Source organism: Diadema setosum, chromosome 21, assembly GCF_964275005.1.
Source record: "Diadema setosum chromosome 21, eeDiaSeto1, whole genome shotgun sequence".
Classification (NCBI taxonomy): Eukaryota; Metazoa; Echinodermata; class Echinoidea; order Diadematoida; family Diadematidae; genus Diadema; species Diadema setosum.
Window position 1 is genome coordinate 8635749 of NC_092705.1, and position 19754 is coordinate 8655502.

Consider the following 19754-nt stretch of genomic DNA (forward strand, 5'->3'; position numbering starts at 1 on the left):
GCAGCGTACATGACGCAGCGCAAGTTGTTTCATTGCTATACGTTTACACGGGAGTATCGAGAACATCTCTATTCCCCGATTTTCATTCAGCGTCTTGACAAAGAAACGCGAAATGTCTATGGCATAATTTCGGAGCACCTTCGTGACACACGTGCAAAATACCAACAATCGACATGCATTTCTGGGTAGTCTGGGCCTACTTGTGGCCAGTAAAATAGCACTAATATTAATTGATAAACAATTGTAGATAACATAAATTTGTGTAAGCCCCAGTCACATAGACATCCCGGATTACCCCGGATCACCCCGGATCACCCCGGATCACCCCGGATCTTATCCGGGGTGATCTGAGGAGATCTCCGTGTTGACGCCTTCGACTTCCTCGGAGATCCATGTATGTCCGTGTAGATCCGGGGACATCTGGGAGGCCAACACGGCAATTTTTGGAGGTCAAAAACATCCGGCGTCATCCGGGGATTGCCGTGTTGGCAGAGCAATCCGGGATGGTCCGTGTGGCTGCTATGTTGCTGCCGTATTGATCCGTGTACATGCCGTGTTTGTATGTGTAGATGGCGCACTCTTCCTGCTTAATCCGTGTAGCTGCCGTGTTGATACCGTGTGTACAGTCATATCAACGCTCGTCGACACTCCATCGAGGTCCAAACTATCCTGGATCTCCCCAGATCTCCCCGGATCACGTGTAGATCCTTGATTATCCATGTTTATTTGTGACTGGGGCCTTAGGTGCACTAGCAACTACTGTGGTTACGTACTGCTTGCCTTTAGCAGGGTTACAGATTCAAAATAGTTATACCCGATGTGACTAAACTTCTCGTATTCGTGATGAACATCGGAAACAAACACACACATAATATGTATAATGCATAATATACTTCACGTTTGCCAGAAAGTTAAACTAATTATGAGCAATTAAACGTATGATCTCATTAACGTGACAAATTATCAAGTTTCACATAATTGGTATGACACACTTTTACTTTCACAACGATTGGAAAATTCCTCTGCACTTCATTTTTATGGAACATAACGTAACGGAAACATCTCACAGACTGTAGATCATCGTGATAACTACATGTAGCACAAACCAACTCAGTTTAAAAGCAGTGAGAATTTACACAGCTGTAGTCTTGGACAACACTGTATACTGCCTCAAACACCACCAAAGCGACAGGTGTATAAGGCCTAATTCCTATATGCAGTTTTGTCCGACACTCTAGACATTGATATGGTAGTTCTTTTTTTTTTCCAGTTCTATAGTTTTTGTAATCAAAATAGCTGACGTATTTTGCATGATGATTATTAGTTCATGAGCACATATCGGTACAAAAGTAATGGCATATGATTAAAAAGGATGAGAAGCAGACACATAGACGTCATACATTGGTGTCTATGGTAAGTTCTTCGCTTTGTGACTCGCAGCCCTTTTCAACACTGATGCCTTGCGGTGTCTGCCTACCACCGGTGTTATAGTCGAGGATCCGTGCCAGCAGTGGGGATGGCATTGGAATATCGCGCCAGCGCCGTCGCAGCACACAGGCCATGACCACCCTGAAGTGAGGATGCTTCCAGGCGTAGATGAACGGAGTTAGGCAGCTGTTTATTATGAAGGGGAGACTGGCGTATGCTATCAGGCTGCTGACACGGTGCCGACTGGGTCCTTTAAAGAATAACGTCGATAGCAGAACACCCATAAAGGGAGTTACGCACAGGACGAAGCAGCATATCACGCACAGGAGATTCTTGGTGATTACCAACTCGGTGTGCCTGCGACATCTTTTCTCGGTAGGCATTGAGCGTGACCTTGATTTGAGGGCGCTCCTTTTCACGTACCGAAAGATTAGCCAGTAACTGAAGAACGTCACGCCGAAGGCAACTGACGACGAGCCAACCACAAGGTAGACAAAAGTATTTGCATTCTTGTGAGTGAAGTCACAGATGCAGAGTCGTGTATGGGCGTTGTATCCAATGCGACCATGTCCAATAAGCAAAGGAAGTACTAAAACTACAGTGGGATACAACCATGACATTGTCACCATGACGACCAGATTTCTCGACGAGAAGACGCGGTTGTATGTGTGCCGTGGTTTGATGATGAGCACACAGCGATTTAAAGCAATCAGCATAATGGTAGCGACGCTACTCCCAGTAGATATGATATCCAATGCAGCTGTCAGTTGGCACAGCACCTCGGGTAATGTGCGGCTGTTTCTGGCCAACATCGAGACGACCTGAAACGGCTGAACTGCGCAAACCAACAGATCACTGACGCTAAGATTTACGATGAGGTGGGAGGTTTTCGTCTGGAGATTCCTCGACAGAGCGCTCGCCAGCAACAGCACGACATTCCCCGTAACCCCGACAAAGACCACAGCACTGAATCCTACGGCCAGAAATATATCTCCAGAGGTGAGACTGGAAGTGTTTTTAGCCAAAGTCTCATTACTGTCTTGGTAGCCAGCTGTATCTGCCATCTTGTTTCGTTGGGTTAAGCAGCCCTTGAAATTTCAACCACGCTGGAGCAGTTTTCAATGCACTTTGTTCATGACATATGCCTATGAAGGACAAAATGTGCAGTGCGATTTATGTGCGAGTTGCGAGAGTTCCCTTTTAAGAAGTGCTATTCTTTTCCTAGTTTCCATTTAGATATTCTTGACATGAAATATCGTTCCCAGTATCAATGGAGCAGGCGCTAACCCGTTAAACAATGATATTGTTTCATACGTATGCTTTCTTGAGTTCAAGAGATCTCAGTTTTTGTAGAAGTAGCTTTGATTAACCATGTATACAAGACGATTATTCTCTTTCCTCATTATTGATTGTTACCCTTTCCTTTTCACTCATTCATCTTTTTCCCAACTTTATCACATGCATTGGTCATGTTGTGCTACATTTATGTTAAACAAATTGACATTCAATCATATCTCGACTATTATCCGCTGCATTTTGTGTTTGTGTACGTTGTTTACATTCTTGCGTATGTGTGTGCGTGTGTGTGTGCGTGCGTGTGATATGTGTCCACTTTGGTTTATTCTTATATCAATTCAAATATTCACGATATGTGTACGACATTGTACGAATGGTATTTCACACAGGTATATTTAAACGATTTCACATTCTCACAAAGAAATGATTCTACACTGTGTTTAACCAATCAAGTTCTCTCCACATGTTTCTGTAAATTTTATTCAAGATCAATTACAATACCACATTTCAAGAGGTAAAAATGATCAAATATTCAAATCTTATAACTTTTAACTTTAGAACAGAAAGCATTTGCTGAACTTCATTACTTTGTTTCTATATTTTTCCTTTCTAAAGATTAAGGACATTTAATATTTTACTATCTTTCCATTACGACGCTTACGTGGCATATCATTATATCCATTTTCTAGACTACATGATAAATGCATTCTTTTCACAAAGGTTTGTTATGCATGAGGTTACTCCCACTGCCTGAGGCACACAATATCTACAGGACTGAGTTGCCGTAAGTAATCGCAACTTATGTACCGATTCTGAATTCTACTCGTTGCATGCCCGTATCACATGCAATAATTGGTTTTGCAAGTTCATACCTAGCAGCTGACGATGCAGTCATATCAAACATCTTGGGACAGTTTACAACTCGGTTCTCATCAGAAGTTGGTGATTGCCTTATCCAGCAAATTCAGTCGTAATTCATTTGTCACAATTGAATCAATTGAAAGACTATCGATCCTCTTCACACATTTCTTGTTTCCTTGTTTCGAGCGATTCAAGTGTTTGTCCACTGTGTTTTAAATGCCACAGCAAAAAGAAAGTATCCAGTTTAGGACTACGGTATAAAACTCGTCATCCAAGTTTCCCCCGTGACCAACACATTGTATGGTGATTCATATTGTAGCTTCATTTCAGGGAACTTCAATTTTTCTGTAAGGAGCTGACTTAATCCACTGGATTAAAGCATGCATTTTTCCACTTTCTTCACAGCAAACGGCCATGACATTCTTTCAAACATGTGATATTAATATAATATAGACTGGCCTTGATTGTGGGCCCTATTGCCCTCGTCTTCGACTCGGGCAATACAATTCTATATAGTTCAGGCAATAAATGTCGTATCACCCAAAAGTCGATAGTCCATATCATTATTATTACCCATTTCAGGCATCTTGAGCAGTAAAATAAATCATTACAATGTAAACTTTGTACAACTTCCCAATTTAAGACAACAATTTTCCACACTGCGCGCTACATCCATATACACAGGCTAGCTCACGGTATGCGGCGCGCGTATAACAGCGAACTCACACAGGCGCAGGGATTGTCCTCTACTTTTACATGTTAACCTATGGGAATTTGCCCTTTGTCGCGAACTCGGGTATGCGTCGCGCGTAGAAACAACCAGCTCATACAGCAACAGCGATCGTCCTTTAGTTTTACGTGTTAACCTGAGGGAATTTGCCCTTCGTCGCAATACCACTCCGCGAGAAAACTGTTATCAACCGCAAATTTTCCTCACCGGGAGCTCAAGTGCCCGGATGCTATATTCCCCTCGTTTTTAACACGCAAATCCCATTGGCGTTTGTCAAAGCGGGGAATATGGAAAAATTTGCTCCTCTTCTCCCTGCTGGAGCGTAATCCCGCGCGTAGTATAGTACGAGGGAGATACAATTTTGTAGAACCACAGCTCAGATGCCTGATACGGGTAATCATGCTTCGCGATTGACGGATCCAGATGGGGGCGCACCGGGCCCGCGCCCCCGCTTTATTTTTTGTTAAAAGAAAAGAAATAAAATGAAAAAAAAAAAACATGGGGGAGTGCGCCCCATATAATTTTGTAGAGGCGCCTCCACTTTCCGGAATTCTTGGATCCGCCCCTGATGCTTTATTTCTGAGATTCAAAGAGCCACACCATAGGTGGCTCTTTGAGCACAGCGCGCGCACTCGGGGAATCTATTTGATATGTAGATGTATGCCAATCTTCATGCTAAACGGTTGAGCACAGATATATTTTATATACATGGATCTTTTATTTCTACGTGTATATATGAGAAGCGATAGGCCCCCTCTCACATGAGGGAGATTTCGCATTTTCGGACCTGAAATTCAGAGGTAATTATGATGCACACTGTTGGTGGATATTAGTCGATTTTTGCCTCTTTTTTTTCAATTCAATTCAATTCAATCATAGTTTATTTCCAATCAACGAAAATCCAAAAAAGAAAAAAACATAGTACAAAGTATACATGTGATGAAATATTGTTCAAACGTTTGCAAAAGATTCATGTAATATATAATTATACGAGACAAGTTATAGAACAACATATAACATGTACAATATTTAGGAAAACACTGTATAAATACTTCGTGGGAGAGCGGAAAATGAATTCGATTATGGAAAATAGTGATCCACTAAAAAGCATAGCTTGTCGGACGTGGATCGCTAGACAAATAATGAGTAAATTATATACTATTCTATAACAATATACATGTAATTATTTTGAGATACACCGGTTGGGAAAAAAATATAGAATACCAATGCTAGTGCCCGGACACTGCTCACTGAACCACGTGTACCGGGAAAATATGACAAGGACAACACGTTCGTACACACATTCGATTACCCACACGTATACACTGTAAGACGCGAGACAGTACCGAGAGGAGAGAAGACGGTAACAATACAAGTCTACGAGGAACAAAAGACAGGAAAGGAAGAGGAGAGAAGAAAGAAGAGAAGTCTGCACACAGAACACGCCAAGTGCTGCGACATCAGGACAGGTGAAGGCTCAAGCATGAATCAAAACAATTTAAATTATCTAAGATTATAGGTAGAAAGTAAATATTTTCTGAGTTTGTATTTAAATGTAACAAATTTGGGGGAATCTTTTAAACTATTATCTAAGTTATTCCAAAGTCTGGGTCCGGTATAAAGAAATGTATTTTGGGCATGTGCGGTTCTCATTAGTGGAAGATGAAATTCGTCGGATCGTCGCGTGGGATAGTTATGAACATGACTATTTCGATGAAATGAATCATGGAATATTTTAGGTAAAAAGTTACTGTTGTAATTAAACATAAACTGGCCAAGTTGAAACACATACAAATCATTTACTTTTAATATTTTATGGTCAGAAAACAAAGCATCTGTATGTTCTCGGGTATGTAAATTAAAAACAATTCTAAGCGCTTTCTTTTGCAGTAAAAGAAGTTTATCAAGTAACATCTGATATGTATTACCCCAAGCAAGAATCCCGTAGTTTAAATAAGGTAGTATCAAACTAGAATAAAGAGTTAATAATGCAGATGAAGGAAGATAATATTTTAATCTATTCATTACGCCAATGTTACGTGATATAATTGTACATATGTTATCAACATGATTCCTCCATGAAAGCTTGTTATCGACGCAAACACCAAGAAATTTAAAGGAAGAAACTTCTTCTAAGGGAGTAGTATCAAATGTTATTTTGCCTGGGAGGCTATCTAAAGAATTACTAAAAAGCATAACTTTTGTTTTTTGAATATTTAATGACAATTTATTTGCGTATATCCATTGTATAACCTTTTTCAGTTCTTCATTGACTGTTCTTATTAAAATGTTTGGGTCAGGGTGAGAAAAAAAAAGGTTAGAGTCATCCGCGAATAATATGAATGATAGTTTCTCCGAGGATCTATGAAAATCATTAATATAAATAATGAATAACAATGGGCCTAATAAACTCCCTTGTGGAACACCAGATGCAATTGTTTTACTTTGAGAGTCAAAGCCGTTAACAAATACACATTGGGATCTTTCTGATAGGTAACTCGTGAACCACTCCAAGGCCTTTCCACGTATTCCATAATGAGACAGTTTGGCGAGAAGTATTCCGTGGTTAATCGTGTCAAAGGCCTTGGAGAAGTCCAAGAAGATACCTATTGTGTGTGAATGTGTGTCGAGTGCTTGTGTGACTTTGTCGATGAGGGCAAGTAGTGCGTGTGTTGTGCTGTGATTTTCCCTGAATCCAAATTGAAAGTTTGAGAATATGTCGCAGGTTTTAAGAAAACGTACTGTCCTGATATAAACTATTCTTTCAAGAATCTTAGAAATAGAAGATAATAGAGATATGGGTCTATAGTTATTGACATCATCCTTCTCCCCTTTCTTGTAAATAGGAATTACTTTCGCAATTTTCATGCTATTTGGCACATGGCCAGTTGTAAGTGATGAGTTGATAATGTGTACTAAGGGATCCACTATTTGAGGAATTATGTTTTTTATCAAATAGTTGTCAATTCCGTCATGGCCAGGACTTTTTCCTTCTTTCAAATTAGCAACAATCTTTATTATTTCTTCTTTATATGTTGGGTCAAAAAATATAGTTTTGGAGTTAGGTGTATCTAAGAAATCATTAAAAGATTTACTAGAAAGAGGAATATTTTGAGAAAGATTTTTTCCAATTGAAGAGAAAAAGTCATTGAAAATTTCCGCCATGCCAGCGGCATTTCCGCCATTTCCGCCATGCCAGCCTCTATCAAATAGTACGCAAAAATGAAGACTAGAATTCAGGGCAACGTGCAGGAAGGATGTGGGAAGGGGGATATAATACCCTATGGAGCTCCTTCCACACGAAGGAGTTTTTGCATTTTTATGATTGTCACAGTGCACACTTTTGGTGTGCACTATCGTCAAAGGTTAAACAATTCATAGCATCTGTATCCCCCATCAAACACGAGGGAGCCTTTGCATTCTTACAATTGTAATGAAGACATATCGTACACATTTTTAATGTATTATTTGGAAAATGTTCAATTTTTGGAAGGGTTTATTGGAAGGGTGTTTCACCTTTCATATGAGGGAACTTTTGCATCTTTTAAATTTAAGATATGGTGGACACTTTTGATGAAATATTCGGAAATTTGTCAATCTCAAAAGTGTACAAAATCCATGGGTGTATGAAAAGGGACCGAGCGGGGAATGTTTGCATTTTCTTGATTGCAATTCAACGATCTGGTGCATTCTTCTGGATGAATATTTGGACAATTTTCTACAAAAAAAAAGTACAATATTTTTCAACAGCTAGGAAATTATTGATGTGGGGCAATCAATGTTTGCCCCAACATTGTCATTGGTGTGTGCGTGTGTGGGGGGGGGGGAGGGGCAACTGCCCCTTTGCCCGCAGGATCGACGCCCTTGATCATCTCTGTGTATGTCCATCTGCATATCTATCTAACATAGATGTTTCCTGACTGAGTCATCCCGTGGGAAGGGAGGGGAGGCGTGTGTCAGTGCGTACGGAGTGTGGACATGGGGAGGGGGCTAAATTCTGGCGGCTTTTTTTTTTTCTCGAACGTTGTACGTAATTTGTAGATGGCCCCGAGGGCGCGCGTCATAGCACATGTATGATAATTTGTGGCATCAACATCTGAACCATACTTTAAGTCGATATTACTATTTGCGAGAGAGCGAAGAGAGCGAGCGCTTGAGAAAATGATGTATACAAATCCTAAAAGATAGAATATTGTTAAGTTCTGTTTAGATCTCACTAGGCGAGCGTGCGAACGTCATGCATTATGCCGAAATTAATACAATAAAATGTCTTCTTCCATTTTGTTTTTTCAATTTCGGGGGGGGGGGGGGTTGTTTGTACAGATCCAATTTTAAGAAGTATGGTACCATGTAATATTATTTCTTTTTCACCAGACTAACAATTCCTCAACAATTCATTTTGTTGAGCATAGGCCCTACGTCACACATCTACCTCAGAGACTGTATTTGTGATAGAGTAGCACACTCGAAACATTCAAAACCTTGAAGCATTGATGTTAGCTTCGACAACATTGTACATCGCCTCTGGAACGACGCCGACGAAAGTTACAGTTTTGCCAACAGAGTCTGGACATCAATGTCATAGATTTGTTTATTCCAATCTAAATCTCTGTGATCACGATGACTTATACTTTCAACCCGTATTGCAGTAGGCCTATCTTGCCTGGTGATATTAGTTCGTGAGTTTACGATGGTAAAACGGTACAAAAGTAATGACGGGTCGAAATAATGATGCAAAGAAGACACACACACGTCACATATTGTTGGTCTCAATGTTCAGATTTATGCTTGATGTCTCGCAGCCCTTTTCAACACTGATAACTTTTGGTGTCTCCCTGCCACCAGTGTTATAGGTGAGGATCCGTGCCAGCAGTCGGGAAGGCTCCGGGATATCGCGCCAGCGCCGTCGGAGCACACAGGCTATGACCACCCTGAAATGCGGGTGCTTCCAGCCGTAGATGAACGGATTAAGGCAACTGTCCGTTACGAGTGGGAGAGAAACGTAGGGCATCACGCTGAGAATGCGGTGCAGAGTGGGTCCTTGCAGAAATGGGATAATCAGAAAGACACCCATGAAGGGAGTTACGCACAGGACGAAGCAGCATATCACGCACAGGAGATTCTTGGTGATTACCAACTCGGTATGCCTACGACAGCTTTTCTCGGTAGGCATTGAGCACGACCTGGACTTGAGGGCGCTCCATTTTACGTGCCTATATATCAGCCAGTAGCTGAAGAACGTCACACCGAAGGCAATTGTAAACAAGCAAATCACGAGGAAAACGAAAGTATTTGCATTCTTGTGAGTGAAGTCACAGACGCAGAGTCGTGTGAGGGCGTTGTATCCCAGACGACCATGACCAGTAAGAAGAGGAACGACTAAAACTACGATGGGACACAACCAAGACATTGTCACCATGACGACCAGATTTCTCGAAGAGAAGACGCGGTTGTATATGTGCTTAGGTTTGATGATGAGCACACAGCGATTTAGAGCAATCAGCACTATGGTAATGACGCTGCTCACAATAGATATGATAGCAAGTGCAGCACTCAACTGGCAAAGCACCTCGGGGAGTGTTCTGCTGTTTCTAGTCAACAAGGAGACGACATGAGACGGTTGAACTGCGCAAACCAACAGGTCACTGACGCAAAGATTGACAATGAGGCAAGAGGTTCTCGTCTGGAGTTTCCTCGACAGTGCGCTCGAGAGCAACAGCGCGACATTCCCCGTCACCCCAACAACGAACGCAGCGCTATATCCTACGGCTAAAAAAATATCTGCAGGAGCGAGAATGGAATTAGATTTACCCAAAGTCTCATTACTGTCTTGGTAGCCAGCTACATCCGCCATCTTGTCTCGAGGGAAGCACGGCACTAAAATGACAACCACGCAGGAGCATTTTTCAAAACACTTGTGTTCACAATGGTAAAAGGACGAAATGTGCTATGAAATTGTTTTCAGACCTCTGCGAGTGTTCCTTTGTTGTTGTTTTTCATGTTTTCATTAGTTTAAGAGCTCAATGACAGAAAGTACTCTTTCGAGTTGATGGCGCAGGCGCTAGCAATGACACGCTTCACGTATAACGTATACTTAGTTTGAAAAAAAAACAGTTTTCTATAGAAGACATATATGATTACCAGATAATGAGGATATTTTTTTCATCACATTACTATTTCTCTCTTAATCGTCATCGATTTGCCTATTCATAGCTTAGCTTTCATATTGATTACTTAGACGTGTTATGTTACGGTAGAGTTTGTGATAACGTGTTCTCCACAGTGTTTCCGTGTAACATGTAGTCCGGTCTTATTCAGTCAAGGTAGCCTCTTCAGTGTTAAAACTGCTCTACAAGAGGGCCCTACCATTATCCTTTCCCTATCGTTGGAGTGTATCCATTTTAAGCACTTTTGTTGAAAGGGAATTTGGGGGTATAAAAACATCTTGCTCAATGGACGTGGCCCTTTACGGGATTTAAACTAGGTACCTCCGATTGAAAGTCAGCAGTCTTATCCACTAGGCCACAGTGCACAATACTTTGGATTTTGTATTACTCTATGTTGATTTTAGTTTGATTTAGGGAGAATCAGAAATAGAAGAAGTCATCTGCTGACATGTCAGGTCTTCTTGAAAGAAGTATGTATTTTCATACCTTCTATGATTCTTTCAGACATTAAATTTTTGAAGACAAAATGATATTCTAAAGAGAAACTCCACACTATGTCCGAGTTGTTGGCATTTTTGAAAAGCAAAGATTGGCGTAATGACAAATATTGACTGAAATAGGACGAAGTCATGACCTAAATTTGAACGTTCTTATGTCTTCATGAAACAGTGACATTAGTCATTATCAAAGGTTTCAGTTATGATAATATTTTGAATCTGGCGCATTGTTCAATCAAGCCTATCCTTTTCGGGAGTTTTCAACATGTCAGATAAATTCTGTCAGATTAAACTACATTCGAAGCAAAATCTCTTGGGCAAAGGGTAAATTACTTTAGTTTAACAATTATTTCCTAGTACATCAAATGAAAGTGGTGAAAAGTCAAGGTCAAAGGTCACTGTACTTTTGCTTTAAAATGTCCTTCCAGCTATTACCTCGATCAGATAGGAACGTCAAGTTGTAAGTTAATTTGAAAGGGAAGAAATATCCCTGTTCAAGTTGTTTGGGTTTTTTGGTTTTCTTTTTGTTTTGTTTTGTTTTGTTTTGGTTTTTTTTTTTTGCTTTGAAGGTCACAGTTTGAGGTCAAAGGTAAAGTTTCAATGTCTTTGCACTTTTCTTTTTCTCATTTCCAGCCATTACTTCAGGTAGAAATATCCAAAAGCAATCTAATGTAAGTGAACGTGAATCGACACTTATTGGCATTAACGTTAAAGTACAATGTAGTAACAAGTATAAGGTCATGGTCAATGGTCATTGTCCAGTTATAACCTCAGGTTGGACAATCCAGTGGCGATGTACCTCGTTCGGATATTAATACATTAACAGTAATAATATGGTGATGAAATGACAGGGTTGATGGTCAAAGTTAGCTCAAGACCCAAGTGGTAATGTTGACTAACTGGCACTGTTTTCCAGCCAGACTTAAAAGAATCACGGATGGTAACATGATTTGCTGGAGAGATATATGCATGACTGAACAAAACATTCAGATAATATGATCAGTATGAAGGTCAATATACTGTTATCTTTATACCCGCAATGGCGGATCCAGGAGGGAGCGCACCAAGTGCAAGCCCCCTTTAATTTTCTTTTCCTAAAAAACAAAAGCAAGAAAAAATAAAAACAAGGCAAGTGCCAAATTGTGTCTCGCCCATTCACGTAGAAGAAATTAATGTTTTTCTAACTCCCGGAAGTTCATTGACCTGCCTATGACCTTTGACCTTGTGGTGACCTTCAACTCCCCGAGGGACATTTACCATCCAAGGTTGGTCACAAACGGACAAAGGGATCAAAAGTTATGAGCCATAATCGAAACATGCCGTAAAAACTTAACATTGGGCCCTAAAAATTCGTTGACCCCTGTCTGTGACCTTTGATCTTGTGATGACCTTCAAATCCCCAAGGGACATCTACCATCCAAGTTTGGTCACAAACGGACATAGGGATCAAAAGTTATGAGCTATAATCGAAACGCGCCGTAAAAACTTAACATTGAGCCCTAAAGTTCATTGACCTCTGCCTGTGACCTTAGACCTTGAGGTAACCTCCATGTTTGGTAAAATGTGTAACTTTGTATAAACACTCTTCCCTCCAAGTTTAATTGAAATTGAAGTCTTCAGTAGAGAGTTATTCAAGTTTTTATAGCGTCGACAACGGACGGACGACGGACGGACGACGGACAGACGACGGACGGACGACGGACGTTGTACAGACGCCGCAGGCGATCCCTTAGTCTCCCCCAAAGAGATTCTATGTATAATAATAATAATTGCATTTATATGGCGCTTCATACTGACGTTTCTAAGCGCACTTTGCTACTCATACAAATAGATTAGAAAACACAATAACATTAACAAAATCAGGGTTAACAGCAACAAAAGAAGAAGAAAGAAAAGAAAAGAAAAATACATGTGATACAATGGTACAATAATTGATAACTGTGTGCGCCTCCAGGAGAAAAAAAATAAAAATAAAAAAATAAAAAAATAAAAAAATTTACAACTGATTAAACAGGTGAGTTTTAAGAAGAATTTTATATATATGTATGTAATAGAGCGCGCGCTCGCATATAGAAGCGGGGCCAATTGAACGACCCGCCGCCATTAGCAAAGAGGTCGAGAAGTCGAGCATTCGCGAAGGTACCACACGTAATACTTTTATCTCTCTCATTTGTGCTGACATGATTAACTTTGTTTTGGAGCCCAAAATGCCTCAAATACTATGATGAGGCACTCAATGAATAACCATTGAATATTTGTGCTTACCTTCAGTGAATGATTACCTACTGGCTAATAAACCGGTGTCACAAACAGCACATATAATTAGCTACCATGCACTAATTATATGCAATCAACTTTAAAGCCTCCATGGTGATAGTGTATTGTATCCAGTAGTGTTTTTGCAGTCCTTCCTGCTGTCTGTGCCTTGAGTTATGCATGCTCTGGACTCAAAAACATGCATTGTGTGTGTGTGTGTGTGTGTGTGTGTGTGTGTGTGTGTGTGTGTGTGTGTGTGTGTGTGTGTTGAAATTGAAAATAAATAAAGTGTTTGTGTGTCTGTGTTGGTGTGTGTGTGTGTGTGTTGGAATTTGAAAAAATGTGGTTTGGTGTGTACGTGTGTGTGCGTTTGTGTGTGTTTGTTGTGGGTGTGTGTGTTTTTTGTGGGTGTGTGTGTTGTATGTGTGTCTGATGTTTCTAAGTGACGTATGTGATGTGAAATCAGTACTCCCATACCAAAGAGTATACACTGTACCTTTCTGCAATCTTTATATGTAGTATGAATGCATGAATGCCTGCCTGTTTGGCAATTTTGGCTTCATGTTAAGGCGCATATTTGACACATAAGAGCAAGTCCTGTTTTCATCAAAACACGTATACTGTGTTGATAATGTATCTCTCTTATAAAATCCGGAGGTATATGGACAAATATTGGTTTTCCTTAAAATTAGAATGATTTTTCCAACCCAACCCCATCTTCGAAGATGTACTATAGGCACTTCCGGGTTCAGGCTTCTGGTAGTCAACCTCATTCGTGCGCGCGCCACTGTTCAATTGGCCCCGTTTTTATTTGTACGCACTGAATGGTGAGCGCTTTATACTCTATTACAATGTAACATATACATTGTAGAACCTCTTTGGTCTCCCCACACCTCCGGTGGGCTTGACAATAAAGATGAAAAAATTCTTTTCCTTTGGAGAAACCATCCTTGTCAGCTAATTTCACTTTTCAGCTGTTGAAAGCCGGAAGTGGCAATAGTGAAAATACTTGTTGAGGCCCCCCCCCCCCCCATTTTTTTTTCTTTTTTTTTTTGGCCTGTCTGGTGATTAAACCCCAGAAGTGGTGAATAAACTGTTTTGCGCCCCCTTTATGGAATACCTCGATCCGCCTCTGTACCCGTACTTGTGGTGATCGTATCAGGGCAAATTACCTCCGGCTTAATACTGGTTAGTAATAAGGTTAAAGTAAAGATTCGGATTAGGTTTAGGTTTAGAGTTAGAGTTTGGATTAGGATTAGGTTCAGGATCAAGCTTATAGGGTTAGGGGCAGGGGAAGAGTCCACGGTAATTGCCAAGGGGGTAATTACCCTCGACCCGTAGTGATATAATAAACAATGGAGGAGGTGGCATCTGAATTGATGATGCATGGTAGTCGATTTGCTCAAGTTTTACTTCTGTATTGACTCATGTCATACAGAAATTATAGAATGCAAAGCAACGTTATGAAACCAAAGAAATCTGCTAATCTCTTCAGACTAAAAACAACAGGTGTAAAAAAAAAAAAAAAAAAAAAAGGGAATCCCATGAAAAGATGTGAAACATTCAACTCTGCCCTGTCCACTCTACGCTACCCAGGAAAAAAAAAAAAAAGAGGACATTCTGGAGAAATCGAGGCACACTGGTTTATGGACTGCCTGGACATATACACACGCACTGGTGACAAAGAAAAAAAAAGTGTGTATTAGTTGACTAGAATAATATGTTCTAGGGCAGTCAGGACTATAAGGGGACTTTTATGATCTTCAAAAGCAAATAACATCAAGAAATTAGGAACTTCTTTGAAACAGGGTGTCAATAACGACAAATCTTATCCCAACAGAACAAACTGACATTCATGCATATTTCGACTTTCCTTTTCGATTCCAGCTCTAAGAACCGCCTTTCATCCACATTTGGTGTTTGTGTGTGTTGTGTACATTGTTTTGTATGTGTATAAGTGTATGTGTGTCAGTGTGTGTGTGTGCGTGTGTGTGGTTTGTGTCCAATTTCGTCCATTTATAGATTAATTTAAATACATTCACTACATGTGTATGATATTGTAGCTGCATTATTCAATGTCATATTGCACAGGCATATAACATGATTTCACATTCTAAGAAGGGAATGATTCTGTAACGAGCCAAGCTTTCTGCACATATACCTGTATTTTTATTCAAGTTCAATTACCACATTCCAGTGGTACAAATGAATCATACAGTCAAATCTTATAACTTTAGATAACAGACACCATCTGTCCAACTCCATGACTTTCTTCTTTTTTTCCCCTTCAAATAAAGTGCATTACATATTTTATTATCTTTCCATCACAATCTTTCCATTACGAGACATATAAATTTCATCAATTTTCTAGTCTACACGATCGGTCCGTTCTCTTTCTCAAAAGTTTATCATGCATGTGGTTACTCCCCACTGCCTGAGGCTTACAATATCTACAGGATTGAGTTGCCGAAAGTAATTGCAACTTATGTACCGAGCCTTAATTCTTCTTGCTGCATGTATGCCCCTAAAACACATGGTAGTCACTGGTCTTGCAAGTTCAGAGCTAGCAGCTGATGATGCAGTTATCAACCATCTTGGGACAGTTTACAACTCAGTTCACATCAGAAATTGGTGATTGCCTTATCAAACAAATTCAGTCCCAGTTCACTACTCACAACTGAATCTATTGAGTAAGAATCAGCTACAAGTATGAATTTCCTTGCTTCCTCGTTTCGAGTGATTCAAGTCTTTTCCGACTGCACAGTGTATTCTAAAGGGTGTCTACATTTCTGGTTGAGGCGAGGATTTAGCTTTGAACGTTTTGCGAGATATTCAGAAACCACTCTATAAGATGTCAAAGAGCATGCAATTCTAAGGGGTCTCAAAAATTTATTTGATGAAAATCGGAAAATCGGTTTGAAAACCTTTTATTATTATCACTTTTTTTGGATATCTCAACCATTTGAAAACCAATTTTCATCACATAAACATTGAATCCTTCATAAGATTACTAGTACATGCTCTTTCATATTTCATACGAGATTTCTCATTTTCTCACTTAGGAGTGTTCAAAACATGAATCCCCGACTCAACCAGTACTGTACAGTCCCTTTAAATGTCAAAGCAAAAAGAACAGTTTTGAGTTTAGCACTTTGAAACTCTTCATCCAAGTTCCCCTACTTGATCACCGCGGTATCACGATACCAATTCCAGCTTCATTTCATGACACAACCATTTTTCCTGGAGTTGATTCAAACCACTGAATTGAAAGCATGCACATTTTCAATTCCTTCATAGCAAATGGCCAGGACAGAAATCTTTCAAACAAGATATTAAATCATAGAAAAGCTCCATTTCAGAGATCTGGAGAGCCACAACACAAGTGGCTGTTTTAGCACAGGGAATCTATTTCGTAGAAAAGTTTTTATTTCACAGATTTGGAGAGCCCCGACACAGGTGGTTGTTTGAGCACAGAAAATCTATTTCTGGGAATCTTAAATCACATGAATAAACATTCCAACATAAAAAGTACATCAATAGTGGGTCATGGAAATGTGAGAAATAAAATTTTAGGCCCATAAGTATCATCCTAAAGCAAATTTGTGTGCACTGGAATGCTTCATTTGAATTATGTCACTTTGCACTTCACCACCATCAAGCAGTTACCACGTGGGATTTACTATGTAGTCTAGGTCAGACTCACAGAGAGTAAATCGCAGCTTTAAAATGGGTGCAATTCACCTAAATTGGATGGTGCTAAATACTCTAATAATTGAGTATATGAATATAAGAATGACCCAAGTCCATGGAAGATCATTTCGAGTAAACTAAAAAAAAACTTCATATCTTTTTTATTTGTCCAATAATATTCTATTTAACTGTGATGGGAAGGCAACATTGTATATACAAATTAGAACATATACTATTATGACAATTAACATTTACATTAATTGTGGAGAGGCCATTTTGTGTGGTGGACTTGGGTCGTTCTTTGATTCATATGGACTTGGGTCGTTCTTTGATTCATATACATGATATTCTGCTATAGAGATGGGAGAGGGATGAGAGAGGGCGCTATTATATGAATGTAAGAATGACCCAAGTCCTTCATTCTTACATTAACATAAGATTTAACTCATTCATTTCAGGCACTTCCGGGGATAATTAGGATTTATCCTTTACACACAAGATGAGTCCATGCATAAGCTACAATTTCCCATGTCAAACTAAATTTGGCCAAAAATTGGACTTGGGTCGTTCTTACATTCATATACTCAATTAATGACCTACTCCAAACTAGAATAACGTTTCTTTGAAAGTTTTCCAAACTTAGGAGTCCATTAAAGTGCACTGACTCATACCCTATTGTGCACATGTTTACACTTCAGAGGAATGCTAAATTTATTGCAAAACTTGGTATGCCACTCAAGTACAATCTAATCATTTTCAATTCAAAGTATCAATGTTATTTCTGAGTGTTTCCAAAGTTCTTGTACTCTTTTCACGCATGTACTTTCACTAGCGCAATGTTTGGCCATGAAAGGCTGTTTCTCATATCTCCTCCCCCATGAAGGAGGGATTTCCAAGTCACGATTACAGATTCCGAAACTCCTTAAAGTATTTCAAATCCTCCAGGTTCTTTGTAAGGATGGATACACACACCTCAGCCTCTGAAGCGATGCCCTAAGAGGCAAGAAATCTCACGGTCGCGTATGCTTCACTTCTGGTACAGCTGGAATTAAAATATAACAGCTCGTCCGTGCAGCACATGCGCGTGTAGAGGTGCACCCGGAATGTGAATTGGTGTGAACGCAGTAAATACATGCAAGCAATAGAGCTAGCAGTGTATGAATCTATGTGGTGATGCAGACGGCACACGGGGTTGCCGACCAGAATCCTCTGTCTACCATTCTTTACGGTAATTTTTCAAATTGTACCATATCTGATAATTTCATGGAATTTCAAAGCCAATTACGAAAGACAAAGGAGAAAATGTCATCTTAGAAGTATGCCAATCTTGCACTGATCATGGGTTTGTTTTCACTCCAGCTGCCACTAAATAACCGACCTGGAGAATATCTTGGACTCCTGCCTGACCACCAGACACGTGATTTACAATGTTGGCACGGACATTTGTGAAGGATTCCCCCCCTCCCCCCCCCCCCCCAATACTGGTGTCTGTGCAATTCGTCGCCTGGTATGCAAAGGGCGTACACCACATTGTTTAGGCTGTGTTAGAAAGCTCTTTGAGAATGTTCTACTTTCTGTCTTCATGTTATGAAGAGCCCTTGACAAAAATCAATATAATATGTGTAACTAACTCATTTCCTGGATGAATCAAAACTTAAGCCACTCCATATCACCAGTATCAAGTCATTATGCTTGGGCAATCTATTATGACGATTCAAAATATATAAAACGAAGACTCCTTGTTCAGACCCTACTTTCCACTGGAAAACAGTTTGAAATGAACGTAGACAGGAGCACTGACAACTTTTCCTACGGCTACTATCATTTAAACATTATTTTGAGTTTGAATGGGGGGGGGGGGGCTGCAAAAAAGAGCAGAATATTTACTGTGTGATTATGTAGCGCAAACTTGTTCAATGCTATGCATTCACAATGGCATACTGAGACCTCCACCTGCGATATTCCTGGCAACCCTGATGAAAAATGCAAACATTTGTACCGCACAAGAGTCATATTTGTGACACACGTAGGGAATAACAATGGATGCTCTATGCGTGAATACAAGGAGCTCTGTGCAGTAAAGGGTAGAAGCAATGCGCACTTCTTAAACAAACGATCATAAAGCAATACCTACATCCCACTTACACCTGTCTTCACAACCATTTGTGTATAGAGCCTAGGAGGTTACCTGTTTTACATCCTTCGTGGGTCACAAATCATTGCGTACAGAGCTCACAGACTACAGGTTGGGCACTGTACTCGCATCAAGAGCTTTTACACCTCATAGAAAGACCATTTATTTAGGGACAGCCACATTGTTGACCGAGAGTGAAACCTACATTGTAAAACAATGCACTTTGTTCACATCTATTAATTTCTCGTGATACAACAGTGAGGCCTAGCAACATGTGACCTTTGATATCAATGAGCACAGGGCAGATAGCATATGGGGCATGTAATGCAGATATTAATGCCACAATCGCTTTGGCCTCCAACCTGTCCACTGTGGCCATCTGCCTACAAAGGTCACCTCCTTTGTTTGCCTTGAGTGGTCCCTCTTTGCAGATTTGACTGTATGTACTACAAATTTTCCTCTGCAGAAAGGCAAAATTAAAGGATGGGAGAGAATTTCATCTTCAGACAAGAATTCTCTGTCTATTCTACTAGTTCTTCTGTGTGGAGAGGCTGAGGAAACAAAACTTTCTCCTGTCACTTCGGCTGGCCGGCCGTCACTTCAGCCTCTGGTCGTCAAACTGGCAGGATGAGGTTGGACATCAACTCTCGAATCGAGGGGAAGAGGGTGCACTCATCTGAAGGGGGGAGACAATG

The 19754-nt window shown here is 40.2% G+C and overlaps 3 protein-coding genes across 3 annotated transcripts in view; all 3 read right to left on the minus strand.

The window, feature by feature from the left end:
• Positions 1-333: 333 nt before the first annotated feature.
• LOC140244897 (rhodopsin, GQ-coupled-like) lies at positions 334-2492 on the minus strand. Its single transcript, XM_072324506.1, has 2 exons — positions 1401-2492; positions 334-420 (listed from the first exon to the last, which is right to left on the minus strand). The coding sequence occupies exons 1-2, from the start codon at positions 2490-2492 to the stop codon at positions 334-336; spliced, it is 1179 nt and encodes a 392-aa protein (XP_072180607.1).
• Positions 2493-9068: 6576 nt separating this feature from the next.
• Positions 9069-10169, minus strand: LOC140244898 (melatonin receptor type 1B-B-like). The gene has a single exon (XM_072324507.1). The coding sequence runs from the start codon at positions 10167-10169 to the stop codon at positions 9069-9071; it is 1101 nt and encodes a 366-aa protein (XP_072180608.1).
• An 8236-nt stretch (positions 10170-18405) lies between these two features.
• The window catches only part of LOC140244899 (mediator of RNA polymerase II transcription subunit 14-like), a 44396-nt gene continuing 43047 nt past the window's right edge, over positions 18406-19754 (minus strand). Inside the window, exon 37 of the mRNA XM_072324508.1 lies at positions 18406-19735. Within this exon, the coding sequence (XP_072180609.1) occupies positions 19674-19735 (62 nt within the window). The 3' untranslated portion in view covers positions 18406-19673. The remainder of the gene's footprint in view (positions 19736-19754) is intronic.

Excerpts from the sequence above, each read along its gene's own strand:
- LOC140244897 (XM_072324506.1), bottom strand. The coding sequence starts at position 2,492 with ATGGCAGATACAGCTGGCTACCAAGACAGTAATGAGACTTTGGCTAAA. Across the intron at positions 421-1,400 it reads AACTTACCATAGACACCAAT|ATGTCCCCGGATCTACACGG; the intron begins GTATGACGTCTA and ends TTGGCCTCCCAG.
- LOC140244898 (XM_072324507.1), bottom strand. The coding sequence starts at position 10,169 with ATGGCGGATGTAGCTGGCTACCAAGACAGTAATGAGACTTTGGGTAAA.